General features: G+C 49.6%; 2 protein-coding genes and 1 long non-coding RNA gene across 3 annotated transcripts; 2 read left to right on the top strand and 1 right to left on the bottom strand.

The window, feature by feature from the left end:
* The first annotated feature begins 2 nt into the window (after nucleotides 1–2).
* Nucleotides 3–10,526, top strand: ACAD10 (acyl-CoA dehydrogenase family member 10). The gene is given in 22 exon segments (XM_052690808.1): nucleotides 3–7; nucleotides 395–517; nucleotides 633–673; nucleotides 967–1,115; nucleotides 1,912–2,080; nucleotides 2,083–2,105; nucleotides 3,182–3,340; nucleotides 3,801–3,960; nucleotides 4,316–4,387; nucleotides 4,390–4,456; nucleotides 5,327–5,434; nucleotides 5,436–5,528; nucleotides 5,966–6,083; nucleotides 6,085–6,118; nucleotides 6,623–6,646; nucleotides 6,649–6,699; nucleotides 6,702–6,791; nucleotides 7,516–7,583; nucleotides 7,585–7,673; nucleotides 7,675–7,707; nucleotides 7,709–7,838; nucleotides 9,798–10,526. Coding segments are annotated over 22 exon segments (1,884 nt in total). The 3' UTR covers nucleotides 9,876–10,526.
* Nucleotides 10,527–11,950: 1,424 nt separating this feature from the next.
* On the top strand, nucleotides 11,951–20,504 carry ALDH2 (aldehyde dehydrogenase 2 family member). Its single transcript, XM_052691153.1, has 13 exons — nucleotides 11,951–12,104; nucleotides 12,760–12,864; nucleotides 13,988–14,128; nucleotides 14,362–14,441; nucleotides 14,950–15,061; nucleotides 15,947–16,075; nucleotides 16,532–16,645; nucleotides 17,031–17,133; nucleotides 17,321–17,505; nucleotides 17,860–18,024; nucleotides 18,346–18,503; nucleotides 19,240–19,354; nucleotides 20,251–20,504. The coding sequence occupies exons 1-13, from the start codon at nucleotides 11,985–11,987 to the stop codon at nucleotides 20,281–20,283; spliced, it is 1,560 nt and encodes a 519-aa protein (XP_052547113.1). The 5' UTR covers nucleotides 11,951–11,984; the 3' UTR covers nucleotides 20,284–20,504.
* Nucleotides 18,375–21,251, bottom strand: LOC128084727 (uncharacterized). The gene is made up of 2 exons (XR_008208658.1): nucleotides 20,788–21,251; nucleotides 18,375–19,478 (listed from the first exon to the last, which is right to left on the bottom strand). It is a non-coding gene; the product is annotated as an uncharacterized LOC128084727 (long non-coding RNA).

Below are 21,251 nucleotides of genomic sequence, written 5' to 3'. Positions count from 1 at the left end.
CGATGACGTCAGGGGGCGGCGGGGGGAGCCGGAAGGAGCCGCCTCGGAGCGGGCTCGGCACCGTGGCTCACCGCGAGGCTTAGCCGCGAGTTCTCGCGAGACTTGGCGCCGCGCTGCCTGACGAGCGGTTGCGGCTCAGGGCCTCGTGCTTGCAGAGAGGCGGCGTCCTGTCACGGCCGGCTGCGGCGCGTCAGCACGGCGGCACGCTGCGCACAGGGGCGGGCCGCATTCCTTTCTGCCACAACGCCACCGAAGCATTTCCTCCGCGCTGCTTCCATATCTCAGCGCTCAGGGCCCGCCGCGCCAGTTTCCCCAGAGGGCAGCACTGCGATCCGCGGGCCACGCGGCTCGGCGGTCCTCAGCGGGTCTCTCGCCGTTCTCCCTTCGATCCCAGCACGCACCTGAGCAGCGCTGCCTGCGCCCCTTCCCCGCGCCGGGCTGCTGCTGTCCCGGGGCCGTGGCTGCGCAGGCGGTGAGGCTGAAGCTCGTATGGAGCTGTGATCTTTGATGGAGCAGAGCGCTGCTCCCGGCCCCCCAGGACACGGCCGCAGGAGCGTGCGCTCACAGCGTCTTCGCTCTGGGTTCCTGTACACAAAACGCATTTCACGTCTCCATCGGACACCTCCGTGCAGTGGTGTGGTGCTGCCCGACGTTCCCAGTCACACCATTAGAAGTGCTGGAACTGACAGCTGTGTTGACATCTGCAGCTCAGGGCCTAACCGCAGCTGGAGGTAAAACTGACCTGCAGGACTCTTACAGAACCAGCTGTTTTCACCCCAAGGGCACTACACCAAAAGTGGGTTCAGGGTTTACACCGAAGGAAAGATGTGGCCCATCACATCAGTTCTCACGAGTGCTGGTCTTACACATCAGATTTCAGAGCTGTAGAGGAATTTCAAGCTTGTTTCCCAGTTCTGACGATGCCGTATGTGCTCTCTCCTGGCTTTCTTACTTTTCTCTATGTAGGCTGGGAGGCCCAGAATTGTATTCCAGCTGGCACCGTCCAACAAGGTCTGCACTCTGGAGGGGAAAACAGTCTCTCTCTCAAGTATGCAAGAGGAGAGCTGACAACTGTGGAGTTTTTGCAGGAATTGGGACAGCGGTGCTTTGAGATTGTAAGCTACATCCCCATCCCTCTCTTTATGCTTCCTGACTACAGGGAAATGGGACCCTGTGGCATGGGAAGCTGGTGGTTCGGTGAGGATTGTAATTTTAAAGGAAATCCTCCAATGGAAGCTTTTGGGTTTTACCATTAAAGAAGCATCAATGTCTCAATAGGGCTGGCAGCTCATTGCTGCTATCATTCTGCTGCCAATGCAGGATGGTGAGCAGAATATACATTCACTTCCACCAGCTTCCTCTTCTGTATTTCATAGTTTCTGATACCAAGAAGGACAAATGAAAGAGCAGCTGAAAGGCTTTTGCTTCTAGCTGGTGCACAAACATACTCCATGGGTGGAGACTGGTCTCAGTAGAGATTTCTTAAAACCAGGAGAAGCCCCTCCACCATAGCTTTTGTTTGCCAGCTCCAGGAGCATCATGTCAGAATCCTCTTTTTAATGCAGTCTTTTTGAATCTAAAATGCAGATTCCTTTCCTGCCTGTTAAATGGCACTACAGTGTTTATCTCCAACCTGCCTTGATTCCATGACAGGCACAATCCTAGCACATTTCTTGTTCCCAAAATCAGCCCCTTAGCTTTGCTGCTACTGTAGAATCTGACAACGCCCGTTTCTTTGGTCTAAGCAATTTAGGTGGGAGATTCACTGTCTGCCTTCTACTGCCAAGGGAAGTAGGACAGCAAGATAAGACAATCAGGCAGCCTCTCTGCTCAGCCATTCCTATTTTCTTTCCTGCTTAAAAACTGTGTATGACTAATAACCATTCTTGGGGGGTAGGGGGGCTCTCTCAGGCAAGTATCTGTGTTCCAGTGAACTCTTTCCTCACCGACTTAATCAGAAGTGAGATGATAAAACAGCTTCCCATAATGGCAGAAGCAATACAGTGTATCCATGCAAATGGTCTTAAGATAGCTCTTCTAAGCAACAGCTTCCAGCAGCCAAATGGAGAGAGCTTTCTGCCCTGGACCAAAAGCATTTTGATGTGGTAAGCCCAGATGGATTGTAAAATATATTTCTGAAGCTAGGTCTATAGTAAAGAGCAACTGAAATTCTTTGCTTACAGATACCAAAGGGAGGGCCACCCACAACATGTTAGTAGATATAAATGTGGCAGTCTGTGAAGATGCATAGCTTGCTGTAGCACAGATTGTCTATCATTGTGGGGGGAAGTACTGCTTGAATTTGTTTTGGCTGTGATACCTATTTGGATACAAAGATCTCAATGTCAGTCTCCAAGTTCAGAGAGATGGTTTTGGTCAATGCCTCTTCTGCTGTAAATATCACTTTAGCATGGCTAATAGGTGCAATGGTCAGAACACCACTTGTCCCTATAGCTCAGATGGTGATGGTTAAAACAATCAGAAAGATCAATAGAATTGTGATACAAGATGTATAATGACAAAGGGACAAACACAATAGAAAGACATTGTAAGGGAAGAAACGAAAAAGACAGCTCACCCACCTCTGAAGATCTAGGCTCACAAATGAAAACTCCACAAAGGAGGGATCTCCAGAAAGAAATCCTTCCCTAGTGGCAGTGAGCCCTTAAATCTAAGGTCTAAGAGAGGTGCAGTCAGGCTCCACCTCTTCTGGTCACACAGCTGAATTGCCTTCACCTGTGCTCCCAGGGCTGACCGTCCTTTCCCCAGGTGCTCAATCAGTGCTTCAGGCCAGGACTTAACAGTTGCCAGAGAGTGGTGCACTCCAAAACTTTCTTAGACAGCTCTGAGGAATTGGTTCAGCACATCTGGGACATCTATTGAGTCTTCTACATCATGATATTGTGATATTGTTTCATTGGATATCTTCTGTCCAAAGACTGGCTGGTCCTGTTCAGCTTATTTGAGCTGATGGAGCCACAGCCAAGGCAGTTGGCATCCACGCAGCCACTTGAATCACATCCTATCCAGCTCTGTCAGCCCTCCGTTCCCTGCGTCCTTTATTTCACAAATTACTGTGCCTGTCAGTCTCACTCCCACCCTGCTATGCTCTGTTTCCAGAACTGCACAGATGTTTGTGGTCACAGCAGGCTCATGCATAACCCATTGGTTGTCACCACAGATAGCTGAAGCTTATTGGGAAGGAAAGTGCAAGCCAGATCCTCGCATCTACAAGCTGTGCTTGGAGCGCTTGGATGTTCAGCATCAGGAATCCATCTTCCTCGACAGCAGCAGCCAGAACCTGAAAGCAGCAGCTCAGCTTGGTATTAAAACAGTGAAGGCACGAAGCAGTGCAAACAGGGCAAGGGTATGGTATCTCAGTCCAAAGCTTCAAAGGAAGCTCTGAGCCTTCATGTATCTGTCATCGGGGGAATGGTTAGCTTTCAGGATTTGGAGATAGCGAGTTCAGGCGTTTTACTTTGGTGAGGGGACCACTGGGGAAAGAATAAGTCAGAGATGGGTGGAAACTCTGCTCCCCAGGATGGCACACAGGGAATGCCAGCTCTTACCCCAGCCCAAACTGGCACTCTTGGGGACAGAGACCAAGGTGGGAGGCTGTGAGTACTGGTAATGGCACTGTGTGTTGGCCAGGACTGACCAGTGAATTCCTGTGTGTCCAAGTGTATCAGTGCCATTGGACTCACAGATAAAAGCACCACAGCTGTGTGGAGCTCCTTCTTCCCTAGGCAATTGTATCTTCTAATTATCATTCTGTGTCTTTCCCTCCCTTCTGCTTTCAGGTTGATGATCTTGAAGTAGCATTCAAAGAGCTGGAAACCTATCTAGGTTTTCCTTTGAAAGGGTTTGTTCCATATACTCGTTCTATGAGACCAACCATGGACATTCCAAAAGACAGTCTGCAAAAGTACCTTGAAAACGTTTTCAGTGACCAGGCAACAGGTATTGCAGCACCTTTTGCTCTTCAGCCTGAAAGCTCACATGTCCTGGAGTGATTGCTCCTTTCCATTTTATAAAAAAAAAGTGGGTTGAAAAACAATATTCATGAAAGTCTCCTAATCTCCAAGCAAACACTGCAGCCATACAGGCTTCAGTGGCGCAGCACTGTTGGACCAAAAGGCAACATTTAAAGACTTCATTATTTGTGAGGCGTTGAGAAAAGCTGCAGAAGAAACACCAGGAGTATTTCTGACCTGTAAGGCACAGGCACATGAATGAAAAGTAAAACCTGGAGAAGTGGTGAGAAATAATCCCACCTTATGCTTTGTCTGCTGACCCTCTGCACTCAATTCTCCAGGTCCGCTGACGCTGTGGCAGTTTGGCTGTGGACAGTCTGCCCAGACCTATTTTGTCAAGTTTGGAGATCGTTCATGGTGCTGAAGAAGGAACTCCTTGACAGCCTGCTTCCTTCAGGTCCTGCTGTTGGAAGGGAATACGGGTGAGAAGGCAGCGTGCAGTTAGGACCCTCTGCCTTTGAAACGCATCCTCTGCACTCCTACTCTGCAGATTACTCCAAGCCACAAAGCACACACACAGCTCTCACAGCATGTCAGGAATAGGATCTTGCTATGGCAGCTGGAACCTTGAGTGGGAGAGAAGTTGCAGCTCAACAACACTGCAGTTGAGCAGCAAGGAGCCTAGCTGAGGGCAAGTCCTTGCTGGTGGAGTCATGCTGCAAACCAGCTTGCTGTGCCAGAGATCTGTGCCTCAGCAGCAGAACAGCATGACACTTGTGGGAGGCTGTTGTGTTTTCCAGAGTGTGTTGGATAGGTCTCAGGGCTCTGGGCCATACAAAGATTTTGGTGTGCTTCTTTCCTATATCTCAAGCCATCTCATTTTAATGTATTTAAAACTGAACACTTGATTCTTTTAGATACTGTGCATCTGCCTAACAACAACACAGTTCTAGTATTGATTCCGAAATGCCTTTGTGTGCTGAAACAGCTCTCTGACTTACCCTGGCAGGGTACTGAAGGCACTGAGGCTGGTGTTCCTGTTCCTACTGTACTTGCTCTGTGTGAGGACAGAAGGTAATCGTGTCCCTCAGCTTTCATTTTTGGCTTTATGACGCCAGCCACAATCCCCCAGGAAGAAGAGAGGAGTGTTTATACCAGGATGGATCAGGTGTGAGACCTCAAGCAGCAAACAGGTGTTTTTGTGGAAGTGTACCATGAAGACACAGTGACTCCAGGGATGCAAAGGCAGCTGTGAGAAATGACAAGCTCTTATAGCTTATCTCAGGGAACTGGACTGAGGCCTGCTTGGCTCTTTGGCAGTTTCCACATGTGCCTTTTTTGTATCTTTCATGAAACCTCTTTGTGCCTGTTCTTTTCCCTGAGAGTCTCCATTCCTTTGTTACCGGTAATTACATCCAGCAGCAAGTTGATACCTGGACAAAGCAGTATCGAGCTATGGAAACACGTTATTCCAGCCATGGAGAGACTCACTGAGTGGCTGCCTTTGCATTTTTCTGAATCTCAGAAGACAACAGTTGTGCATGGCAATTTCAGGTACTGCCCTCTCAGTTTCCTTGGCAGTAGGCTGCTGCCCTCTCCTGGGTGTCAGTCTGTGGAAGGCTGTACTACATATGATCTACAAAACATGACAGTGGAGGGCCTCAGGTTACTTAAAATGATCACATGGTCCCCCTGGACAGTGACATGCCTGCTTCTTCTCTTTTTGGCTAGCCTGTCCTCTAACATGTTAATGACCTGAGGACCCAAATAACTTTGTTTCATTCTTCAAAGCGCAGTTATGTTCATTATTAACCAGGGAGTTCACTATTGAGCAATTTCAGTCCTCTCTGACCTATACATGCTCAAATTAATGTTTCACTTGTGCAGCCTCCCAAAGAACTCAGCAATTTTTGCACAGTGCATACTGCTTCTGAGTGCTGAGATTTTCTCCCTCAAGATCTTTCTGATTTCTTTTTTTCCCTCTGATACAGGCTGGACGACCTAATCTTTCACCCAAAGAGGCCAGAAGTCCTTGCAGTCCTTGGCTGGAAGTTTTCAATTCTAGGAAATCCCATCTCCAATTTGGCAAATAACTGTATGGCTTATGACTTACTTCTTGCCACCTCAGTTCGACCCAATGAAAGGTACAGAAAGGGGCAAAGTCACATCTGACACAGAGAGAATGCGAATTCAGAAACAGATTAACTCCTGCTCTTGGAGAGGTCAGCTGACAGTTGGCTCATTGCAGTTGGAAAGGGCTGCGGATCATGTACTTTATTCCCTGTTCTGCTCTTTCTCTGAAGAAGCCTCCATCCCTCCATGGCAGAAGCACTGCATGTGCAATGATCGCTGTGCCACGATCGCTCCGTCCCACGTCTGGTTTGGTGAGAAGTGGTATGAACCCTACTGTGGGCAGCCTGTCAGTCAGTCACTGTTTGCACAGTCTCACCCCATTGAAGAAAACACTTGCATATGTATTTCACCTAAGTGAATTGGTGCCAAACCCCCGTTCTATGTATGGAAACAGCACAGCAGCAGCATTACATGGCTGCAGGTGTCTCCACTGCTCCACAGCTTGCAGGGCTCTGCTAGAAAGCAGTGAGCTTCACAGAATCTGCTGACTCATTGTTGCCCTTTGTGTCATCCAGGCTTGGCAAAATATGATTTGAGGCACCTGGAGTCCCTGCAGCAGAGAGGTATTGCCAGAAGTACTGTGGCCGCATGGGAAGGAGCTCCCTGAGAACCTGAATTTCTACGTGGCCTCTGCTTTCTTCAGACTGGCTGCAATGCTGCAGGGACTCCTCAAACACTCTCTGACAGGTGAGGAGCCCAACCACACTGGCCCTGCTTTACAGAGGTCCTCAGCCAGCAGCACAGACACGCAGCACTTCATGGAGAGCTCTCACACTGAACTAGGGAAGGTCGGACCACCAGAACGTGCTGCTGCAGGGTTGGGGCACTCCTGGCTTTGCATGCTGAGACCTCTGAAATTTCAGGCACTAGAGTAAAATGAGGCACTCCTGAGAGTTAGTTGGATCAGCAGGAGAGCAAAGCGGTTTTGTGTTTTCACTGTAGTACATTTTGTGGTCGAGTTGTGTCTTGCAAACAGAAAAAAAGGCCAAAGGGGAACACACACACACAGAGCGTTTCCCCAGCTGCTGCTCTTTCCTGGACACAAAGTCTGGACTGGGCTTGTTTTCTTTGCTGATTGGAGGTTGCTGTGTGCTCACTTCTTTATTGGGAGGGCTGAGCAGAGGCCAGAGTTCAGAGCTCCTACAGGTGGAGCTCTCAGACTTTTGAACTAAGCCTCAGAGGGATTTGGAAGCAGGGAGGCGGTGTGTACTTTCATTGCTGATTACCTGCATACATCAGGCCCGGCCTGGGAGTTTTCATCAGAGAAAAACAAGATGTTATTTTGGAATTCCTTAGAAAAGAGTCTCTCTGAGTCCTGCTGTGCTGGCCTGGACAAGGACACAGGGCACTGTTTGAGATGTGTACTTCACACAGCTTCTCTGAAGCTTAAGCATCTTACTCTTGTCCCCGGGGAGGCCAGCCTGAGGTAAAAGCTGTCTGGAGCATGCAGAGTTTGTGGCTGATCTGGCTTGGAATTTTTGCCATAACAGAAGGATCCCGTGTGTTTGACAGCCTCTCCATTGCAAAGCCTTTTGCACAACATTACAGTACCTGGGCCAGGCAAGGGCTGCAGCAGGAGCCACAGTACCTGGACACGTCCTGATCACTTCCTTCAGCAGCCTCTTGGGGGTGGCCCAAGGTCTTTACTGCAAGCTGGCAAGGATCTTGGATGTCCAGTGGAGCTTTCTGATTTCCCAGCCCAGATGCACTCCACATCCTGTTCTGGAAAAGGTGAGACCTCTTCCTTCCTAAAGTAGCGTTGCATTGCTGTACCGATGCCAGAGTGGAGGACTGTGCAGTGCCTCTAAGTGTCCTTGCATTCTTGATCACATCAGACACTTAGCACTCATAAGGTCCAGTGACTTGGAGAAATGGGGCCCGTTTCCTTTTCCTTGCTACATTCAGATAACAAGAGTTCATATTCTAGAAAATGGCAATTTCAGAAGCTGGCACTCCCTTCCAAGATAATTAGCTAATCACCAGGCTAGCTGTAACTGCAGATGCTGCTCCCTCAAGCTGCTGCCACCAACACTGATGGAGTCTCCAGAGGCTGGCTGGCCTGGAGCCTTTCAGCCCAGTGCTGTCAGTCCAGTGCTTGCTCACTCCTTTCTCCCAGCAGGGCTGTCCCTGCAGATTCCCCTATTGGCAACCAGTTGTCTGCCCAGTGATAAACTTGTGATCCTGCCCTCAGCAGTGCAGGCTCTGGGATGACACCTGGACTTCAGCCCTGCCACTTTCTTGGCCTCTCTTGCACAGAGCAGGTGCTGCTGCAGCCTTGAACCGTTAAAATGGAGAGCAGTGGTTGGTTTTGGTGTGGCGGTGAGGAGGCAGAAAGCAGCTACCAAAATGACTTTCCCATAGTCATGTGGAGGGTGAGTGGTGGTGAAGAGACCAGCATCAAGTCTTGAGTGGTAGAACATCTGCCAGCGTGAGGCATTTAGGGCCAATATGTGGACGATATGAAGACATTTGGTCTCCTGTCCAGGCTCTCCAAACTGATTTCTCTGTGCTTACACTCCCCAGTGCTACTGATGAACATGGTGTGGTTCAGTGTGCATGTGACTCTGTGCTGACTGATTTGCTGGGAGTGGTACCTTAAGTAATCATTCACAGTGTGTCACAAAAGAAAACAACACTAGTCTTGAACTGCCACTGGGATTACACTCTTAACCTATTCTAGTGGCATTGTCAAATACTAGTGGGTTACTTAACTACCTTTTCACTGCCAAAAAAAACCCACCCATCTGTTGTTCAGCCTTTCAGAAACATTTCCTTGTGCTATGCAGAAACCAGCAAAAAACAGCATTTCGGAGTGCTCAGCAGCTGATTCTCCAAGAAGATGGAAAAGAAGGAAAAGCAATGGCTCTAGGCAATTTAGAAATGCTGAGATGAGCATATCTTTTTGCCTGTTTCCTAGGCACTCATTTTCAGACCTGGCAGAGTCAACAAGTCTCCAAAATCAGGGCTGTGGCCTGGCCATGTGGAGAACTGGTCCTTGCCTGGCAGAGCAGACAGACCCCTCATCCTTGCCTTCCATCCACCCCACTGCTTTTCCCAGTGGTATCGCACTTCAAATGTCAACCTTTGCTATGGAAGCATGTCGTAAAGGCCAGGCGAGGAGGCCAGAGTGGAGTCCTGCTGCCTGCAGGGGAAAGATAATGCAGCAGAGCATTAAACAGCTGAGCAGTCCTGGCTGAGAGCTGTCGCAGCAATGAGAAGCTGGGCCAGCGCCAAGGGAAGGGCTAGCTGGCACTGCAGGGGCAGGCTTCATCCCTGACTGGGGTGATGTGCATTTGCTAAAACAGGGAAACCCTGGGCTGATCCTGCCGTGTCCTGTATGGGAACCTGCAAACTTAGGTCCCAAAGACTGCCCATCCCTACATCCTCTGCATGGAGAGAGCAATGCGTCTCATCCTCTTCCACCAGCACCAAAGTAATGTCTCTGATGATGACTGTGCAGGCCATGGGTCAGGCTAGTCAGGTGAGCAGATATATGCACCTAACTTATGATCCTTCTGTGGCCCAAATAAAGCAGCAAAGGGACACCCCAGGGTCAATGATCCTAAGGACTGGTTTGTCCTGTCTGTTGTTGCAGATCCCAGGGAAGGAGTTGAGGCATTTGATACTGTGCTTCCTTAGTCCTGCAGTCCTTTATTTGCTCTTCATGGTGTTAATCTTATTCTCACACAGGTCTCTGGAGCAGAACATCTCAGCAGTGTGTCCTCCAGCTCAGCACTCCACTCAGACCTGAGCCCTACATCTGGCTGAAGTTCCCACATGGTTCACAGGACAATGTTCTCCAAACTGGAGCTGAGCCACTGCACTGGGAGCCTTGGAACATGTAACTAAAACCACCCCTCTGGCATGGAGAAGGTTGTGCTATCTGCAGCCTTGAAGCTTGAGAATTTCAGTGGTATTTACTGTTATCTGGGCTCAGTGCCTTTATTGCCAGATTCAATACAGGGCAAAATCCCTCCCTGGATCATGATGCTGCAGACAATCAGCAGCCTTGCAGTGGGGAGCACTGATTAGCAACAGCCAGGCTGGGGTTGCAAGTCTTGGTTTTGGGAGTATAGGAAGCAGAGTGGAGCTTCTCTCCTTAGCACAACACCTCCAGCAATCTGAGGGTGCCAGAACTCCAACATTGAGAGGAAATGAATCACTGGCTTCAGAGCAGATCATGGAGCTGAGGTCCATGGAACTGGGAGGACTCCCTGACCGTATGACTGCAGTGGATTTCTCTGGGTTTCTTTAGGGATCTGGGATGATGTAAACCAGATTAGTGGAGGCTTTCAGTGCTTCACAAAGATCAGCAGCAGGGAAAAGACTGTGGGCTTGATCATAGTAATTCCTGAGCTTTTTATAAGTACACTGGTATTAATTTAATATTAAAGTGATGGATATACTTCTTTGAATTCACACTTAACAAGTTCAACTCTTTAGTATTCCTTTGCTCCTGTTGGAAACACTGTGCTGGGGACAGTGGGATGCATGCCTGCAGCTTTGGCCATCACTGAGGCTGACCTGGCAGGGTCCTTGCACTGACTCATATCGCAGTGCCCGATGCTGGCTCCTCCAGTGCACAACCTTGCAGCCCACTTCCACAAAGCCACATTATTCATCTGCCCAGGGTGGTCACCTCATCCTTGCTGCCAGGGGCAGGAGAAGTGCTGCAGGAAAGCCCCAGGATTGCTGTGCTGCTGGCTATAGGAAGCTTTGTAACCTGAGCTGTGGTTTTTCCTGGGCTGAGAGTGAAATTCAACCTCTCCCCTGGCATTTGGCTCTGCTGTAGAAGGGGGAGGGAGTCTCTGGGCCTGTATCTGCCCAGTACAAAACAGACTGCGTGATTTCTGAGCGGGCATCTGGCCTTTGTACCTCCTAACATCTCATCTTGCAACAGGTAGAACCCTTGCCAGCCATTGCAGGGCTGAAGGTTTGAGGCTGCCTTTGGCCTCATGCATGCCTTCATGCATTTCCTCCATTACATGGGATTTTAGCATTGCTGGGTTTATCTGCTAAGCCTCAGGGAAAGAAAGGGATGTGCTCAATTTGAGCAAAAATAAAAATATTAAGCCACAGATGTCACTTAAGCCCCATGTCACTGGTTGTCCATCCAGGTGTCAGCAGAAGTCATGCATAGGACAGCTGAGAGCACAGTGAGAGCTTAGCCCTGTGCAAGTGTATTTTGGAGGTTAAATGCTCCTTTCTTAGTGATGTTGATGGTATCTTCAGAATATTTCTGGAGCATGTTAATTTTTTGTGGACATAAGTATGTCGAAATCACATGAGTCATCTCAAGCAAAACAGCAGAAAAGATCTTTAACCACTGTTAGGAGCAATTTTTGCCAAGCATTCATTTGCATGCACTGAGCAACCATCCTGCTGTGAGAGTGCTACACTGGCATTGATTCATTTGCCCTATATGCAATAGGGCTTTTTTTTAGATTCCTGTGTGCCACTAAGGGCAGCCTGTCCAGGTAAGCAGAGGTCCCCGTGCCAGACACCGATGAGATGTGCATCTGCAGGGCATGCGTGCCTTGGCTGCGCTGTCCCATCTGTGCCCCGGGTCCAGCTGTGGGCTCTGCCGGCCGGAACCAAAGTGAAGCAAAATGAACTGAGCTGTGCCCAACTGAGCCACGTGAACCAACGTGGGCCACGCCAAACTGCGCCGAACCAAATGAAATTGGGCCGAGGTAGCCTGAATGGAGCTGAGGTCCACCGAACCGACCGACGCAAACGGGCAGACCCGAAGTCGGGCCGAGCCGCGCCTACACGGGACGGAGCCGAGGGGGGAGGCGTGGCGGGGCGGAGCGGGACCGGGCAGCGCCGGGGGCGGGCGGAGCGGCACGGCGGAGCGGGACTGGGAGCAGCGCAGCGATGTTGCGGGTCGCGGGGTTCGCTTCTCGGCTCTGCCGCGGCTCGGCCCGGCAGCTCTCGGCCGCCGCCGCTTCCCCCATCCCCGCACCCAACCCGAGCCCAGAGATCGCCTACAACAAGGTATGGCCGGGCCGCGAGCTGCGGGCTCCGCGAGGAGGCGGAGAGCTCCGAGGCCCAGGAGCGGCGCGGGCGGCCCGGCTTCGGCCCGCTTGGCGAAGCGCGGCCCCGGGGCGGAACGGCCGGACGCTGGGCGGGATGGCCGAGCGCCGCTGGGAGGCTCAGATCCGCGCTGCTCTGCGTGGGAAGCCCGTGTCCGTGGGGAGGAGCTGCTGCTCGGCGCCTGCCGTGTCTGAGAACTGAGTTCTCTGCTACGCGGGGTGCCTGAAACGGGCCGATCGGGGCAGTGCTGCTGCAGCTCTAGCGCCGCGTACAAGATGGGGTGTGTGAGCGCTGCCCGAAGCCTTGCCCCGCTGTCCCGAGGCTCCCCGTGTCCCCGTTCAGCTCCAGCCGGGCCGACAGGCGCTCGGAGGACCCAGCAGGGCAGGAACCGCTGCCAAGCCATGAGCCGTTTGCTGGGATTTGGATTCTTTTTGCCGACTCGAGGCTGTCTTTTATTGCGCACTTCTAGACTGACATATCTCCTCCTTATCAGTGCCATTTTGGAGTCCTCACAAACCACGTCCCTTTAATTAAACAGCCTGTTAATGTGCCATCTAACTGATTCCTCCAAGGTTTGGATCTAAAGTTCAACACCTATTTGCTCGCTTCATTCCAGATCTTCATAAATAACGAATGGCACGATGCAGTCAGTAAGAAAACCTTCTCTACTATCAATCCAGCAACAGGAGAAGTTATCTGCCAGGTTGCTGAGGGCGACAAGGTAAATGTTCTGTTGACGAGATCCATTCAGTTGCTATCTGAGCTCCCCCCTACAGCTCTGCCACATGCCATGTTTGCAGTAATAAATGTTGGATCTACATCAATGTTATTATCTAGTGCTGCTTGTGCCATTCCTTGACTACAGCTTACATAAGGATCCTCTGGGTTTGCCTCAGTCCAGTGGCTGGGAGGTCTGGGAGCAGTTGTGGGTGGATGTTGCTGTGGGTGCTATGGCAGGAATGTGATCCAGTCGCAGCATGGGAGGAGACAAAAGGTTTGCATCCACCTGGCCTGCTCTGTTGTGGTGTATGTGTGCAGTGGGAGACCATCCCCAGCCCAAGGAAACTTAAGAGAGAGTGATATAACTGTTCTGTGAGTTAGGTGAGGCCCCCCTAGGAGGTTGGCAGAGCAAAGGTTCTGCTTCCCAGCATTGTGGGGCTTGTCCTACCGCCTGGATGCTTGTCTGTATTCCCCAAGGGGGAGGTGAGCAAAGGAAGCCCTGTTGTTGTTTGCTTATCAGCCAGCCAGAACAGAAAACCAACTAGAAACAAATGACAGTCCTGACAGGACAGAATGATGGATTTGAGGTACAGGATCAAGGAAAACATACTGGTGAAATCTAATCCTGAAAAAGTGTCAAAAGCAGATTTCTAGAGCTTTTTCCTTGCCCTGTGCTAGGATGTAAATAACGACCTTGCAGATGATATCGTGGAAATAACTTGACAATATTTGCACTCCACGTAGCTGAAATAACAGAGCGTAAGCACAGGTGGTGGCTGTGCTGCTGCTGCACCCATCTGTTCAGCTCCCCCATCCGCAGGGATGCAGGCAGCAGGAAAGCCGTGCGCAGAGGCTGCATTGCTGCGTGGCACTGCCTGGGCTGACGCTGGGATGAGTGGTCCTGGGGCTGCAGCCTGTGAGCTCTACAGCTCCAGGACTGACGTGTGCCTTGCAATGGTTCATTCGGCTGTTGAGGCAAAGTCCTTGTCCCAGAAAGGCGGTCACGAGCAGCCGCTGCTGCCATGTTTTCTCCAGGAGTCCAGGAAAGGCTTTAGTCGTATTCTGGGAAGGAAGGTGGGAGCTGGTTACCCTTTTCTCATGCTCTTGTCTGGACTCCTCTGCAGGCAGATGTGGACAAGGCTGTTAAGGCAGCCAGGGCTGCTTTCCAGCTGGGCTCGCCTTGGAGGAGGATGGATGCTTCGCACCGGGGGAAGCTGCTGCATCGTCTTGCTGACCTGATTGAGAGAGACCGGGCGTATCTGGCAGTGCGTATTGCAACCTGGGGCAGAGGGGCGCACAGATGGGAGGTTTGTATCCATAAGGTGTGGTGAGGATTTTAGCCATAGCAAAAACTGAGAGAGCTACGAAGGACAGGAAGGGAAATAGTTTGGGGAACCTGAAAGCTAATAGGCCAACACACAGAACTGATCCAAACAGCAAACTGAGAACCAAATCTGAATCTGTATGTGTGATTTTCCCCATCTCGTTGTATTTGTAGGCACTTGAAACTCTGGATAATGGCAAACCTTATTCTATTGCCTACTTGGTGGATCTGGACATGGTTGTCAAATGCCTCAGGTAGGTGTGGAGGCCACAGTGACAGCACAGTAACTCCTCCAGCCCCCCATTCCTGCCCATCTGGCCTGTGGTGGTTGAACCTCTGCACACAGACAGTAGATTTACTGCTGTGGCTGACAAGGCTGGAGCTGACCTGACCTTTCACTCTGCTTCTGGTTTCCTTCCTTTTTTTTTTTTTTGTAATTAAGAATGAAACTGTAATTCTTGTAACTTCCCAAAAGGTTTTGTTTTATGTGTACACTGGATTTGCATGGATAAAGGGATCTGTAATGCAGTACACAAATGACAAAATATACACCGTGCAAATCTCTGGCAAACACACGAGAGACAAATGTTTGTATTTATTGTCCATTTTTATAACCACCTTCTTGGGGAATCCTTGTGTTAGAATGTGCTTTATGAAGTGACTGAAGACAGGAGGAAACCAAACAGCTGAAGGAACATTTCTTGTTTTCTAGCGGCCAGAGTCTTGTTTTAAATTCACTGACCAAAACTTTATTCTTGCCAGGTACTGTGCAGGCTGGTCTGATAAATTCCATGGCAAAACCATCCCTTTAGATGGAGACTTCTTCTGCTACACCAGACATGAGCCAGTGGGAGTTTGTGGACAGATAATCCCGGTGAGTGAAATGTATCAGTAGGTCCTGTGGCATTTCAGGAATTTGGTGTTATGATGAGGATTTATCTTAAAATGCAGGTTATTATCTGTTGTGCTAAGCTCAGCTTCCTTCTGCTGGTAAAAACAAAGTTACACTTGCACCAGCTGGCAGGGCTGTTACTTTGAAAGCACAGAACTACTCATTGATTTGATGGGCCGTGTGTAACATTTACTTTGTATTTCCTGCTGCTGCAAATGAAAAAAGGAACACAAACCTCTTTATAGGAGCTGTCTGGCCCAGAGGCACCGTTCAGGCTTCTGACTCCAGAGCTAGGAAGTAGTTTGTGTGACGAGGAAATACAGCTAGCATGTGCAATTCTGTTTTATATAACGAATCTTTTCTCTGCAACTGGTAGCCAGCACAGCAAGGAGGTTTGTCAGCAACAAGGCCAAATGGATGCCAGGTCCAGTCAGTGATATCTGCTTACAGGAGTAGCCAGACTGACTGCTGCCTGCATTTTGTCTTTGCATGCTTCTTGTGTTTGCATTGTGCAAGAGCTCAACATGAACACCTCACAAGTCTGCAAGTTCTGCTCTGTCATTACAAAGGCTTTCTTTCAAAACACCTCAAAAGAGAAATGTAAATGCTAAACAGATCATAAAGATTAATTACAAAGAGTTGTGGTTTTGCAATAGCACTGAGAAGCTTCACAGTTCAGAGTACAATCTTCCTGGACAAGCAGAAGGCAGTGCCTGAAAAGGAGCCAAACGCAGCTGAGCAGATTGGGGACGATCAGGGAGTGCTTCCATAGGTGCTGCCCCTGCAGATCTCAATGAAGCTCACTAGTTACTTACTCATTAATTGGCAACTTTCAGACTCAGACCAGACAATATTTCTGTTTTCCAGTGGAACTTCCCGCTGTTGATGCAAGCATGGAAACTTGGGCCTGCCCTGGCTACTGGGAACGTGGTTGTGATGAAAGTGGCAGAGCAAACCCCCCTGAGTGGTCTCTATGTAGCTAATCTGATCAAAGAGGTGAGAGAAGAGGCTGGATTCTTAGGGCTGACTCACTGTCACTGTTGGAGTTCAGGGTAATAAGCCCAACTGACGAGTTACAGAGGACATGTGAGAGGGACAGAGAAGTGTTGTCTGATCTGAAGGAAGAATGAATTGTCTCAGATATCCTAGCATTTGTTTTAGCAAAAAACAACCAAACACCCTCATCTCCATACTTATGAGTGCAGAGGGCATCCTTAATTTAGGGAAGGACTCTGAAGTTAAAGTAAGTTACAGCTGTTGGGTGATTAGAAAGCAAAAATACATTTCCCAGCTACGTCTGAGATGCAGGGTGGGGAGAATTGTCCTGGTTCTCACAAACTGAACACTGAAACTGAAGACCTGGGAAATGAAAGTGAGATAGGAAATGCTGTTCTCTATGGGAGGCATATTGGAGCTAACAGATGAGTCTACATGTCATCTTTGATCCTGCAGGCTGGATTCCCACCAGGCGTGGTGAACATCATCCCTGGCTATGGGCCCACTGCAGGAGCTGCTATCTCTGCCCACATGGATGTAGATAAAGTGGCCTTCACTGGCTCCACTGAGGTAAAGGAAGACAAATCTTTAGGCCTTTGGGACATAAAGAGCATTTAATTCTTGTAAAACATCTTCTGTACAAAATACTGGAGGGGCATTGCCTTCTACAGCTTCTTTTGAAAAGTACAGCTGACTTCAGCGTGTGACACTTTATTTTACTTTACGTAAGACTCCTTTTAGGTGCTTTGTTTTAGAACATCTAGATGCTTTAGAATACTTACTATTGTTTTCCTTGTACTGGAGGTGAAATTCTGGGCAGATCTCAGTTGTTCCCCCAAAGCCCTAAGAATGAAGGGATTACTATTAAACTGCTGACGGAAATCTAAAACCAGCTGCCCTGCCAGGTGCTGCTGGATGCTGGAGCTAATCCCTAATTCCTCTTCTCATGATGCAGGTTGGGCACCTGATCAAGAAAGCTGCAGCAGAGAGTAACCTAAAAAGGGTGACACTGGAGCTCGGAGGAAAGAGTCCGAATATAATCTTGTCTGATGCTGACAGTAAGCACCTGCTTGATCTGTACCTTTCACATTGGCTTGCTGCAAGCAGAGCTAGAGGAAAAGAAATCCCTCCTATGTTGTGTGATACTCCAGCTCTGACACCACCTGGCTGTGAACAGTAATTATTCAAACAAGTCACTTGGGTTGGTTTTATTTATTTGCTTTTTTCTCTCCTCCTCAATTCCAGTGGACTGGGCTGTGGATCAAGCCCACTTTGCCCTCTTCTTCAACCAAGGGCAGTGCTGCTGCGCAGGATCCCGCACTTATGTCCAAGAGGATATATATAATGAGTTTGTGGAGAGGAGTGTGGAGAAGGCCAAGTCCAGGGTGGTTGGAAACCCATTTGACTTTAAAACTGAGCAGGGACCTCAGGTGAGAGCAGGAAATGTCTTGAGCCACTATCTCATGAAATAACCCAATCTCGAGTAACTGCGCATCACTGGGTTAGAATGAAAGATGTCCTCCAGTCTCCTCGTTAATCTCCTTTGAACTGTGCCCATTATCTCCTTGTGCAGGAGGGAGAAGTTAATTAACCGTTCTGATTATTTCCAACCCCCCCACTTGAAAGAAGCATTTAAAAATTATCATCTCTTTTTGAAGCCAGCCTGGCAGTCTGTTGAAATGAGGAACTGATAGAGCACAGCTGCACGCAGAGCAGGTTCAGTTACACCCCTTTTTTACCCCTGACAAATACCAAACTGATCTGCCTGTCCTGACGGCTCTTAGGTGGATGAGGAGCAGTTTAAGAAGATCCTTGGTTACATCAGTACTGGGAAGCGTGAAGGAGCCAAACTGCTGTGTGGTGGCAACCCTGCTGCAGATCGTGGCTATTTCGTCCAGCCAACCGTCTTTGGTGACGTGCAGGACAACATGACGATTGCCAGAGAGGAGGTGAGGCCTGCAGCAGTAGTTTCTCTCTACTTTGTCCTTCTGCACCCTCTGATGCAAAATGATCCATGTCTACAAGCACCAGACACTCATAAACTGAGAACAGAAATGGAAATGTGGCACTTAGGAAGTTACCACAGCAAACTTCACCCTGTGTTGTGACATGCTGGGTGCTTTGTGATGTGGGAGGTGGCCACATAGATACTTTGAATTTAGCATCCTGGGTAACTTCTAATGTACGTGTGTAATTCCAGTGTCACCAACAGAGCCTCTCCTGAGATCAATTTACAGACTTTTGTCATGTGATCTGTTTGGATTATGCAGATATTTGGGCCTGTCATGCAGATTATGAAGTTCAAAACAATTGAGGAAATAATTGAGAGAGCAAATAACACCAAGTATGGTCTAGCAGCAGCAGTCTTTACAAAGGATATTGACAAGGCAAACTACGTGTCTCAGGCCCTGCGAGCTGGAACAGTCTGGTAAGCCTTGTCAGCTCCTTCTCCTTAAACTGCTAGAAGCTTTCTTGTGCTCTCATTTCCCATCAAGCTTGCTGTTTGATAGCCTCTGTCTGCTTTGGATCCTCACAGAATGTAATGTCAGACCTTCAGCTGCAATGCTGATTTTTGGTACAATTTAGCTCTAATAAGCTTCTGTTCTCCCACTGTGAATTAGCAAATGGGGTGGGGGGAAAAGAAGCTCAGTGCTGCAGCTGACAATGTCAGCAGCTGCTACAGGGCTCTGGTGCCAGCAGTGATCAGACCATCGAGCACATCTGTACAATCTGGGCTCTGCTCAGATACTATTCTGTATTCTGAAGCCATGCTGAAAATTATGCCTAAGTCAGGACTTTGCCACAGTTCACACAGGGGATTTTGGAGACCCAGCATCTCACTATTTCATTTATTTAAGGACAATGGGCAAACCTTGTATCATTTTTGTTTTAATCACATGTCCTTCAGAGTTTTGGATAGCAACCCAGACTCTTGGTTATGTGATGCAAGATGTGAGCTAATTTCATGGTGTTCTGTTTCCTGGTCGATGAAGATAAACTTCCAGTACTGAGTAACTGCTGACTAAGATAACTAACAAATATGGAAATTGTGCCCAGAAATTCAGCCATCCCTCTGCTGTAAACAGACATTTGCTGTGAAAGAGCTCTTGCATTACCCTTACAAGGGTAAACAAGAGGTTCTTAACTCTTGGTTTCTTTTTCAGGATAAACTGCTATAATGTGTTTGGTGCACAAGCTCCATTTGGTGGCTACAAGGCATCTGGGAATGGGAGAGAGCTGGGAGAATATGGTCTGGAGGCATACCTGGAAGTGAAAACTGTGAGTATTCCTGTTTCTGGGTATCTCCCAACCTTCTGCTGTAACACAAAATTGTCTTTGTATGTATTGGTATAGGCTGGCCAGAGAGCTGCAGTTCTTTCCAGTACTTCAAACAAACTTGGAGCTGCACGTGTGAAATAACCAGAAACAAAACTCTGTGTAACTGTATTTGAAACAGAAAGCCAGTCCTGTTTTATACAGCTGAAAAAAGCAAGGATGTGTGACCTGACTGATAAGTTACCAGTTGCCTGCACCACTTGGCACAGTCTAGCTCTTTCTCCCTGTAAATAATGCAGGTGTGTTGGCTTCTCTGCGAGCTTTGTGGAGACCAGAGAGAGCCTGTGCTGGGGGTGCATGTCAGTTTATGTGGGTATAAACTTGTAGTTGCACTCATCACTTAAGAGGGGGAATTTGAGCAGTGAACACCAACCCTTAATGCCAGTATCCTGAGTTGACACACTTGGGGAACTAACCCCAAGGCTGGGGAAGCATTTCAAGCATTGGGCAGTCCTGTTGGTGCAGAATGAACAACTTCCCAGAAGGCAAGGCAGAAGGGCTGTCCCATTGCCTGCCTGCAGCTGCAACGTCTCAATTGTGACAAGGCTCTTGGCAAATGGCAAGCATGCTGCTCACCATCAAAGTGTGTAATGGTTCAGGGCTTCCAGCATGTGACTGGCAGGGAGCTCATGTGCTGTAGGAGCTCCAGGTGACAACAAACAAGTGTGCCTATTCCCACCCCTCCAATGAGTCAGAAAGATCCCAAAACTGAGGCGCTCCCAGGCAGCAACACGCCGACCTCTGGTTCACCCCAGGGAAATGCTGCTGCCTCCCAGCCCTCAAGTGAATGTAACCAAACAGTCTGCAAGAAAGTAGCACGTGATTTTTGTTTTCTCTAGGTGACCACCAAAATTCCACAGAAGAACTCCTAAAGGACAGCAACCTCCACGTGCTTGGAAAAACCTATGCAGCTTCATGAGATACAAAGCAAGAAAACCTCTTCCTCTAACACACAAAACTCAAACAGAAAATACATAGCTCTGCATTAAGAAACTATTCCTTACAAGGTGCCTGAAGGAGCTTTTCTTAAAAATCTTACTGAGCTTTATCTTTTTAAAATACCAAATACAATTACTTGAGCACTAACGTGGTACATGGGCGTACTCCTGTTGCATCTGTAGCGACCGCGCTCCCAGCCCCACCCCCCCAATCATTTAGCTGGGGCTCCTAACAGTTCTGTGTAAGCCACCAGCCGCTCTCGGCACGCTGCTGTTACCTCACCAGACGAGGCGCGGAGCTGCGCAGCGCTCTGCAGCGCGGCCTGAGGGGACGTGAGGTGAACGGCTGAGGCACGGGCTGCCTCTGAGCTGCTTCCCCCGCTCTCGTTTTGTACCTGCTCGCAATAAATACTTTTCCCTCAGTATCGCTGACCCTACCTTCTCTCGGAGCGGGGACTTGAGCAGAGACTCGAGCATACGGACGATTTTGCGCTGCCTTCCCTTCGCCCTTCGGTCCGCCCGCGCTCTTCACGCCGCGCCTCAGCAGGAGGCGCCAACAACGCGCGCTCCTCATCTCGCGAGTCTTCACTCCGCCCCGCAGCCTGAGGAGCCGCGCTCTTCAGACGTCGCTAGGAGGCGCCCGAACCTCGGAAGGCCCCTCAGGGGCTTTCACGGCTCCGTCGCGCTCCTAGGGCTGTCCGTCGCCCGCCTGTAAATCGCCGCGCCGCCTCGGTGGAGGATCCTAAAATTCTCCGGTGGGATCCAAGAGCAAGCGGGGGGCTCGGAGCGGCCTCTCGCGTCGAGTGTGGCGGCAACGAGAGCTCCGCGGCGGGCTGCGCGGCCCGGCGGGGCTGCCCGGCTCGGAGTGCCGGCGATGTCTGGCTCCCGGGCGGCGGCGGCGG

This window comes from Tympanuchus pallidicinctus, unplaced genomic scaffold, assembly GCF_026119805.1.
Source record: "Tympanuchus pallidicinctus isolate F22 unplaced genomic scaffold, pur_lepc_1.0 scaffold28, whole genome shotgun sequence".
NCBI classification, from domain to species: domain Eukaryota; kingdom Metazoa; phylum Chordata; class Aves; order Galliformes; family Phasianidae; genus Tympanuchus; species Tympanuchus pallidicinctus.
Note: the sequence above shows the minus strand (reverse complement) of the source record. Positions and strands in the feature narration are given on the sequence as shown.